General features: G+C 42.1%; 1 protein-coding gene across 1 annotated transcript in view; it reads left to right on the top strand.

Moving 5' to 3' along the window:
• LOC139666752 (voltage-dependent T-type calcium channel subunit alpha-1I-like) overlaps positions 1 to 10,701 on the top strand; it is a gene marked incomplete at both ends in the record, with an annotated part of 53,951 nt that extends 43,250 nt beyond the window's left edge. Inside the window, 2 exons of the mRNA XM_071546070.1 lie at positions 9,250 to 9,592; positions 10,609 to 10,701. Coding sequence (XP_071402171.1) covers positions 9,250 to 9,592; positions 10,609 to 10,701 — 436 coding nt within the window. The remainder of the gene's footprint in view (positions 1 to 9,249; positions 9,593 to 10,608) is intronic.
• Positions 10,702 to 11,084: the final 383 nt, after the last annotated feature.

Here is an 11,084-nt window from a genome sequence, read left to right as displayed (position 1 = left end):
CTGATTAGACTGATAAATCTGAAAGTGCTCTGTGGAATGAGAGGATATAATGTTCCAGGCCGTCTGCCTCTTAACTTTTACTTAAATGTCTGTTTTACAGAAGTCCTGTTCATCTAGAACAGTTTTCCAGACCATTTTGTTTTTTGTCAGGGAGTCCATAATATAACTACCACTGACAGCATCTGCTCCATTGCCCTTATTACAGGATATAGCCCTGCACATTGTGAATCATTTATAGATCAGAGATTTAAGAGATCAAACTCAGCATTCAACAACTCTAAAATAGAGAGGAAATAGAGGATCCAGTCTGTAAAAGTGTTATGTTTTCTACCAAGGACTTTGGCTACCTGCTACTACTAAAAACTAAAAAGACTGTGTCCCAAACTTTTCAGTCTCACCTACTAGAATTTTGTTTGAATTTTTATGTTTTCAATCTTCTTGTATGTGGAGGAGTAACTTTTTTGAAGTGGTGGATAGCTCATGTTGGGACTGGCTTTTTTTTTGTTGGGACTGGCTTTTTTTTTTTTTTAGATATTCTACTTCTAAAAATGTTGATATTAGACTTATTTTTCTTCTAAATAACTTGTCAGCCTCTAGTTCCCTGAAGCCTCTTGAGATCTCCGGAGTCTCCCTATGGGGCCCGGACCCCAAGCTGGGAAGTGAAAAAATAAACTTAGCTTAGTTTCACCGAATCCCCTCTTGGTTTCCCAGTTGAGGAGACAAAGCTGGACCCGTCGACCCGTTTCCCCGCACTCTTTCCAAGAATCCATTGATTTATTCCTTTTCTGTCCTCAATTTGCTGAACTATTACTTTGTATTACCTCCTCATCGATACACCTGCCCTAGCTATTTAATTGTATAGATAGCTCATCATCCCCTGCTGTGCACATAAACACACACACACACACACGCATACACACTCGTGTGCACACAGACAAATTGCCCCCCATAGTGTTGCTGATTTACGCCCATACAGACACACACTCACTCAAAAAAATCTCCCCCTGTAGCGTGACTGATGACACACACACACACACACACACACACACACACAAACAGACTGACAGATACACTTACACAGACACAAATAGACAATGACACTCTCCCTCTTAGCTTTGCTGATACACACATTCCCGCACACACACACACACACACACACTAAGACATACACAGATCTCCGCTGGATGCCCCAGCAGGGTTTCTGTGTTTTGGAGAAGGTCCAGGCTTTAGGATGCTAACTGTGTCAGTTCTGTGAACCGGCCACACTGCGTCTTTTTCTCCCTGCTGACCTCTGACCCCCACGACACGATCGCTTGATTCACTTCACGTCTTATTTTCTCATCTCTTTTCACTCCTTACCCCTTTTCCTTCTTTTGGGTCACATCTTATCTCTCTTGGTTTACTTGTGAGAGCGTTATTGGAGGATGTGTTGTGACAGCGTTGTGTGGTTTTTTTTTTGGTTTTTTTTTTCCAGGGCCGCAGTTCTGCAATGCAGCAGCTGTGGGCTGTTTATTTTTGGTGGAAGTGTCAGAAATTCAATTACACTTCTGTCTTGTCGCTTCAAAATCAGAGAGGAGAGCAAACTCTCTATTGTTGGTTTAGGCCGGCTACCGCTACATACTCAATAGCACAGGCTTTACAGTCAGTGCACTCTTTGTGTAAGTGTGTGTGTGTGTGTGTGTGTTTGTATGTATGTGTGCCTCAGCATGTATGTCTTTGTGTTTGTTTTCACAGCAGATATAAAGCCACTGCTCTCATACATGGGAGTTGGGGAATCGGTCAAAACAGATCAGATTTCAGTCCCTGTAACTTTAGCTAACCATGTATTGTCTGCGGTCTTTGCTGTAATTTCCCTTCTCTGATGTTCATACCAGTTAAGAACACATGAGGAAATATGAGCATCAGTCCAGACTGCAGTTTGCCCTTGGTTCATTTTGTTCTGCTTTCCAAGAATGAGGAACTGCTGGCTATCAGATGCTAACATCTGTCTCCTTATACCTATGAAACCTTGTGTTTGAGGGGTCATTGCTTTGCTAACTCAGGAAGTGACAAATTGTGAAATCATGACATTTTCAATTGTATCTGGCAAATTCAAATCCTGTGTGAATGCTTTCAAAAATTCAGAGGTTGGGGGGTAATTTATTAATTACATGAGGTCCCCACATAATACTAGTCCTGTGCAAATAGCCCTACAGGACAAGATGAAGAATAAGAAAAATATGTTTTTTGCCAAAGCCAAATTATGAGTTTGACTCACATGGGATCAGTACTATCAGGGGAACTCTGTCCTCACCAAAATATGGAACTGTAGCTAATTTGCACTGTAATTTTTACTTCACTAATCACAGAACATCCCCTGGTAATACTAGTGAATAGCAGTAAGACAGCACCAGGAGCTGTGAACTTAACAAAAAGTTTAGCTTGTCATCAAATATCTTTATGATGAAGACTACAGTTAACAGCACTATGAAAACAGAGTGCACAGACAACAACTGGGATTGTGTTGCTGAGTCCAGAGAGACAGACATCAGTGGCCGAGCGTTTGATTAGGCCTGGCTCGGCCGCACGGAGGAGTGGGCCGGGCCGGCGGCTCACAGTGCCGAGCCCAGAGACAAAATAATGATCTGATGCTGAGGCTTTTGGGGTTGACCGTCACCATGGTAACCTGTTCAGAGACGAGGGGGAGCGGGGATGTAATTATGGGATGTCCCGGACCCACCTGAGTGTTCAGTAATGTTTCATTAACGTACACACACACAGATTTTGCCATTAAGCTAATGCAAACCGTGCGTGACCGTTGTAAATCAGACAAGAGCGTATGTCCGAGCCGGAGATACAACACACACCTAAACACACACCTAACACACACCTCTGTTGTGTTAGGCGGCCAGCAGCTCCTCAGGTGTGAAATGACTGCTGTCTATCTAACACTGTCTGGTGGCGACCACAATCCCCTCAGCAAACATACACACACACACACACACACACAAGCCCAAACACACACACACACACACACACACACACACAAGCCCAATGTCCAAACTGATAATGAGCCAGGCAATGCTGTCGCTGTGCATTTGTGTCCTGCTGTCTAGTACAGGCTCAGACACACTCACACACACACACACACACACACACATACACACACACACACACACACACAGGCATGCACCACACATGCACACACAAACACAAACACAAACACATACACATATATATATATATCTGTCTGGTTTGTCAGGACCCAGATGAGAGAGGAGGCATGAATCATCCCTTAATTTGGCTCGGTCACGGAGGGAGGAGGGGGTGGAAGGTGGAGGGAGGTGGGGGGGGGGGGGCGGAGGGGTAGGAGGGTGTGTGTGTGTGTTGGGAATATAGGAATGGTGGTGTGAGGGGGTTTGGGGGGGGGTCAGACTCGTTCTGCTGGCCTCTAGTTAACGCTGAGACGGCAGTACAAACATCGCCAGTCGCACCAGACTCACAAGGGATCAACAGGAAATCACACACAGGCACACAGGTTCATTCATGCAGACACACACACACACACACACACACATTCAAACACACGTTCCCCACACGACAGGACAACAGAATCCCCCTAGCAACCAGAGATTTGCTCGGCTAATGTGTTTCAAATGAGAGCGCTGAGCAGGTGGGCTTAACAGGTGAGCAGGGCCAGGAAGAGAGACGTGAATAGAGAGATATTTGACATTTAAAAACATCTTTATTGATTCTGTGTTCATGTCATATCGGATTTACTGTAAATACGAGCTGTCGACTGGGAAAAAAAAAAAAAAAAAAATCAAGTACACTGCAAAAAATCTCCATCTCCAAACAAGTCGTTTAGTCTATTATTGAGTCCTAAAATTGTAATTTTCTTAAAATAAGTGAAAAAATCTATCAATGGGGTTTGATCATTTCACTTGCTTCCAATGCAAATCAGCTTGTTTCATTCTATAGAATCAAGTTTTATTTCCTTGATAGTAGTGCAGTGATCTTCCTTATTCTGACTTGTTTAGTGATAGTAATTTCTAGAACATTCCTTAAACACGTGAAATATTTCATTGGAAACAATGGAGTTATCTCACCTCATTGGCAGAATTTTTCTCTTGGTTTAGAAGTAAGATTTGAAGGCTGATTATGAGACTAAATTACGTTTTAAGATGGAGATTTTGCAGTGTAGCCTCCAAGTGGTACAATGGAGAGTAGAGTAAACCTTTATTGTAATGAAACATGTAGGCTATATATTTACTTTTCAGTTTATCCATGATCCATGGCATCAGAAGTGTACAACAAAGGCATTAGGGATGTACCCGCATCCGAATACGTTATTCGGGAAAGCACAAATAATGCGATGGAAACAGATATTTCTTCTACCCGAAGTTGCTCGTTATTATTCGAAAAAAAAAGAAGCCATGATTGACATGTCTGTGCTAGAGGTCTGCAACCCGACCCGAACCCGACGGGACCCGAGGCTGTATGTCCGGTATTGGTCGGGTTGGGCTTAGTTTTTTTTTTCATGTGTGGAAAAAAGCACAATGTTTTATTGAAGCTCTGTGTCACACAGGCTGGGAATTCACAGCCCCCTCCCTCTGCTGAGCGGTGCTCTCTCTCTCTCTCTCTCTCTCTCTCTCTCTCTCCCCTCCTCTCCTCTCCGCTCTGTCACTGGTGCTGAAAGACGCACGGCGGTTACAGAACCAAAATGGGCTTTTTTCATTTTTGTTTTACTACTTCATTATCTGGTTTCATGGAATTTAGTTAAAAATAAAAAAAAAAATAAAAAAAAAGAGAGAGAGAGATGAAAAGTACAGTATGAGGATGTGGAAATATATTTCATAATTAATTATATGGCAATATTATATCAATTTGATGCTTTGAAGGCACATAAAATGCATTGCCAATGAATATTAGGTTAGAAAATACAACATTTGCCTGATTTAAAGTGACTTCCGATATAAACCACGCCCACTTCTGGTCTTCTATCCGAATACAGATACAGAGACAGATAATTTGTTGGTTGAACAGATACAGATACAGATACAGATACAGATACAGATACAGATAATGACGTCTCTGTACACCTCTAAAAGGCATGACTTTAGATAATTCACATTTTCTTCTTTTTACCAACCTGTCTTATTACAGAACAAACAAAGACATGCTTTGGGTGCTTTTGGGGTTGATTTTCTGGAGTGTCCTTTGGCCCTATCGCTCTATAGTGCAGCAACTGAAGAGACTGTGGTCAGAATCGATCGGTATAATAAAAAAAAAAAAAAGATAGGGGGGGAAAATAGGGTCCAGGTGGAAAATGACTGGAGTTAAGCTTTAAGTTCAACTGGTGCCAAAAAGGCTTCAGATCTCTACGGGAGAATGGGTTTGTGTAATAGCCTCCATATAAGGTGATGGAGAGAGAGAGAGAGAAAGAGAGAGAGAGAGAGAGAGAAAGAGAGAGAGAGAGTGAAAGAGACACAGAGGGAGTGTGGAAAAAAGAAACAGACAGACAGAGAGAGAGAGAGACGGAGTAATATCCACAACGCTGCTTCTATCTAGCCTTCTCAAATACCAGGTCAGATGTAATTGCTGAGCAGCGTCTGTCTCTCTTCCAGCGCTCTGCCCTTTAAACAGACCCCCCCCCCCCCACTCCCTCCCCCCTCCCCCGGATGAAAGTGAGATCTGGCCGAGCGTTTCTGTTTTCTCTCCTCAGCTCCATCTTGCTCTTTTTTCTGTAATGGCAGCTCATTATCAAACCGCTTCTCTGCTTCTTTTCTCTCCTTATCGCCTGACTTTTTTTTTTCCTGTTTGCTTTCCCTTCTTCCCCTCTTGCCTCATCCTTTATTCCTTCCATGCTTCTTTCCTCTCTTCCTTCCCTCCTTTCTTCCTGCCTTCCTTTTTTTCTACAGTAACTCCCTCTACTCCTTCCTTCCTTCATTGCTTCATTTCTTCCTTGCTTTCATGCCTGCATCTTCCATCCTTCCTCCTTACATCATTCCTTCCTCGCCTGTCTTTCTTCCCCTCTTTCTTTTCTGTCTTCCCCTCCTTCTTTCTCCCTCCCATCCCTCTTTGCTTCCTTCATCCCTTCCTTACTCCCTTCCAATCTTCTGTCCTTTCCTCTTTTCTTTCTTTCGTTTCTTCCTTCCTCCCTTCCATTCATTATCCCTTCCTTCATTGCTTCGTTCATTCTTTGTTCCCTCCTTGCTTCCTTCTTGCCCTCCGTCCTTCCTTGCTTTCTTCATTTCTCCCTTCCGTTCTTTCCATCCTTCCTCCCTACCTTCCCTCTTTGCCTCATTCATCCTTTCCTCATTCCCTTCCAACCTTCCGTCCTTTCTTCTTTTCTTTCTTACATTTCTTCCCTCCTGCCTTCCCCTTTTCTGTAGTGCCTTCCTTCCCCTCCTTCCCTCTTCCTTCCCTCCTTCCCTCGTCCTTGTATCCCTTCCTTCCTTGCTTCCTTCTCCTGCATCACCAAGGCCTTCGAATACCAACATGTACCTGCCTCTCCCCCACTGCAACTCATTTAGAGTTCCTGTATTGGTGCTTTGTGGAAACCGCAGTACTCATTTTACCATTCATACTCCTAATTACCAGTTACTGTTGGGATTGCTTCAGTACGTTTATAGCACATAACAGACCTTTTTCATCTGCATGTCTGTCTAAATTGAAAGCAAAGCTGGTTGTGAAAACCAGAAAGTGCTCCTCAGCGCACCATTGACTAATATTGTGACTGATTAGACCTTAATTCAAAACTTCTAATCAGCTCTGAGTTGTAGTCGTGAGTTGCTCTCTTTCGCCCAATATCTCTCTCTCTATCTCTCTTAAGTCAATCTGCCTCTCTCTCTATCACTCTCTCCCTCCCCCTCTCTCTCTCTGTGTCTGTCTCCCTCTGTCGTTTTCTTTCTATTTTACCATTACCAACATAATCATCTCTCCCTCTCGCCCTCCCTCTGTCTCTTCATCTGCACCTCTCTGAGTCTGTGATCATTATATTTTCTACTTTCAATTCCAATCTCACACCGCGCAAATGTTGGAAACAACCATGAAGGACAAGACACGTAGCTCTGCCTACACTCTGCCATCACACACACACACACACACACCTATACACACATAGAAACACAGAAACACACATCTATGGACAAACATATACACTGATGTCTTGAGCGTGTGTACTTATATGCACTTATATGCACTTATGTGTGTGTTTGTTCGCTTCACATTTTTAACTATTCCAGAAATAAATAGGCCTAATAACATTTGAGTTGTTTCATAATGAATCAGGTACTGTGTGTGTGTGTGAAGTCTGCTGCCAGAAATTTGGGAGTACATTTTTGATGCTGACTTGAGCTTTGATCAGCAGGTGAAGTGAGCGGTGCAGTCTTGCTTCTTTCAGCTGAGAACAATTTCCAAATTTAAGTCTTTTTTTTTTTTTATATTCTTTAGCAATCTGGAGAAAGTCATTCATGCTTTTATCTGCTTACATTTAGTTTACTGTAGCTCTCTTCAGTCTGGCATCAAAAATCTCTTTCATGTCTCCAGCTTGTATGAGATGCATCAGCTTGGATTTTCTGGTACAAAGAGACCGAATCACATCACTCACGATACTTGTTAAGTTTGGAATTGATTTGAAGATTTTACTGATCACTTTTAATGGTCTGGTTGGTCTGGCCCCAAGCTATATCACAGACTTTTTACACTTTTTCTCAACTGATTTGACACGTTTCTCCAAACTAAGGTCCATGCTCTCAAAAGCCATCTTGCAAAACTAACTGTACATTCTCATTGTTTTCACGCAAAATACAAAACTTCATATATTACCTTGCTCTTTATAATTTTGCAACACTAACAGTACCTTTAACTAATATTCTAATACTGTAATAAATTTTTACTGTTTTCACACAAATTACAAAACTGCATATACCATGAATCTCTGGCCTGTCTGAAATAAAAGGTTACAACGGCAAACTTGTTTGTGGTATCTTTTGAAGCAATTTCTGATCAATCATGTTCATCAACACTTCTACTTCCTGACTGTATCACACAGAGACAAACGTGAAAATGTCAGATATTACATCAAAATTGACAAATCCCATACATTCGAAAATGTGAACTATCACATATTATAGTATTTCCAAATGTGTGAGGAACAGATTTATCATCAGTATTCTTGTGTGACTATATCTGAATGTTTTAGCATATCAATAGATGGCAGTTGTGTGTAGTTTTGATGTCAGTATTTGTTTTTTATAAAGATGTGATCTGAAAGGAAAGCAGCACTTCATTTTGCAGTGGAGTTGGACTGTTTTGCAAAATGAGAGTCTGTTTTGATGACAGTGTGAACTGTTTTGAGAGCATAAACCTCAGTGTGGAAAAAAATGTGTCAAATCAACTGAGAAAAAGTGTAACTCCTGATGAGCCTGAGGCAGGATCCTTAAGGTGACCAGGCTTTTGGCTTCACAGTGACCTGAGTGAGCAGCTAACAGAGCCAGCAGAGACTAACAGCTTTTAAAACTAGAAAGGCCAAGCGCTGACAGTTGACTGCTCTTTATAGTTTTCTCTGAAGTTTTTCCTTGTACGCTGCGAGGGTCTAAGGCTGGTGGAGCCGGGCGGGTTAGGCTGTGTAGAATAGCTAGACTGTTATGTCTTGGTAAAATCTGCTTTTGTGTGTCTCGTGCTTTTCCTGATGTTTGTCCTATATAATTATGTTCTATGGTCGATCGTTGATTAGTTAGATCTCGTTAGACTCATTCTCTGTAAAATCCTGTGCGACATGCTGTGATAAAAGGCTATAGAAATAAACAAACTTTAACTTGAACTTTTGAATATTACAATTGAAATATCTCAGGTTTCTCCTTCCACTTTTGGTACAAATAGTGCTGTTAGATTTTCAAAATCACACAAGGAAATAATCATGTTTGCCCCTTTTAACTGATGGCCTGTTGGCCTTCTTAGACCCCAAATCCATTGGCCTTTTTAGTATTCACTTCTTAACTTTTTTTATAGACTTGTTTTTATGTGTTGTCTTCTATGCTATTATTTTTTATTGTTTTATCCTCTACTCTTTCCTTTTTATCTTGTGGTGCCTTCTTATATTACTTGTTTTAATTTGTTTTTATGAGTATGATATTTGTTTTTATTTGATTGCCAAAGCACTTTGTAAATGCCATTTAAAAAAAAAAAACACTATACAAATACAGTTTATTATTTGTATAATACAACAGTCTCTAACTCTCCTCCCTCCCCCTCCCACACCTCCAGCACCACGGGCATCAGCCTGCCTCGGCCGTACTACATGGCCGACGAGGATGACGAGCGGCCCTTCATCTGCTCCCTGCCCGTCGACAACGGCATCATGTCCTGCACCGACGTCCCGACCCGCCGCGAGGGGGGCCGCATCTGCTGCCTGGACAAAGACGACGCCCTGTACCGCCAGACGCTGGGCCTGAGCCCCGAGCCGCTGGTCAACGGCAGCGTGAGCGTGGCGGGGCTCTGCGTCAACTGGAACCGGTATTACACCCGGTGCCACACGGGACACAGCAACCCCCACAAGGGAGCCATCAACTTCGACAACATCGCCTACGCCTGGATCGTCATCTTCCAGGTAGGGATTTTAGTAAACGAACAACTAACAAACCTACGGAAGAGTATTAGGGACATTGCAGGTGAATTTTTGTTTAGGGGTGGGTAATATTCTGAGAAAGAAATCGGAAATTCTGAGATTAAAGTCAGACATTTGCGAGAAAAAAAACACAGACACAAATTTCTGAGTTTTTTTCTCGCTAATTTCTGAGTTTTGTCTGACTTCAATCTCAGAAATTCTGAGTTTTTTTATCAGAATATTTCCCCCCTCCCCATGCGCTAAAGAAATAAATAAAAATCACCTAGAATGGCCCCTAATACTCTTCCATACATACGAGACAGCCAACCAGACTGCTCTATTTTTATTCAGAAACCACTTACTAACCACTTGAGTCTGTGTGTGATCTGTGTTGATTCATTTTTGCAGATTTGCACAGTTCATGCTGAGGCATAAATTGGGTTTTAATGTTCTAAGTGTGCTGGAGATGTTAGATGAGCCGTTCAGAATTGCTTCGTGGGATAAGACATTTGTAGTTTTGGCTAAATATACCCAGCAAGCTTTTCACGTGGAGGAGGCATGTCAACGTCAAACCAAACAAGCAAAAACATTTGCACAGCTTTGGAAACTGTTCTGAACTAATATCAGAAATGTATTTTGGTCCCAATTCCACAAAACGATGCAGGTAGCAGCTATATGGACGACTACTGACATCTCAATTTCCACTAGACTTAAACAGGTTTTTAACATTTGTGCAGGTTGTTGTATCAACATGTATTCAACATCTCAGTGTTTGCTTGGTATACATATGAAGATGGAACACAATGGTCAAAAAACAAATATGACATTTCTCCTATAGTTGGCCTTTACACAGCTGTACTGTACTGAATAAAAGTTGTTTTAAATTCAAGGTGCATGGTGGAGTCTATGCCAGATCACACAGAGGATTTTCGCCAGATCACATGGAGGATTTTCAGTGGATATAGCTACAACTTTGTGTGTGTGTGTGTGTGTGTGTGTGTGTGTGTTCTCTACTGTAGGTGATCACTCTAGAGGGCTGGGTGGAGATCATGTACTATGTGATGGATGCCCACTCCTTCTACAACTTCATCTACTTCATCCTGCTCATTATTGTAAGTCTCACACACACACACACACATACATACACACACACTCATGTATACACATATATGTAAACACACACACACACACACAGCAGAAGTTGGAGATGATGCAGTCAGCTAATTTACATACTTTGAGATTTCCTGTGTTTGTTGCCAAGCTACGGATGTTACAATGAAACGCTGTCACTCCTCCTCTTTCTCTGTCTCTCTCTCTCTCTGTGTTTATCTCTCTCCTTCTCTCTGTTACCTTCATACACATGCAGACAGACACACACACACACACAAGCATATACACACAGACAGGCACGCGCGCACACACACACACGCACACACACACACTCACAAGGCTGTCAGTGTGATAGTGAAAGCTGGTCTGAAATCCCTTAAGTAAT

Source organism: Centroberyx affinis, unplaced genomic scaffold (genome assembly GCF_046629955.1).
Source record: "Centroberyx affinis isolate AG114_WGS23_722 - 3 ecotype Tasmania unplaced genomic scaffold, CSIRO-AGI_Caff_v1 ptg005108l_1, whole genome shotgun sequence".
Lineage (NCBI taxonomy): Eukaryota > Metazoa > Chordata > Actinopteri > Beryciformes > Berycidae > Centroberyx > Centroberyx affinis.
The sequence above is the reverse complement of the archived record's forward strand: the minus strand, read 5'-3'. Positions and strand labels throughout refer to the sequence as shown.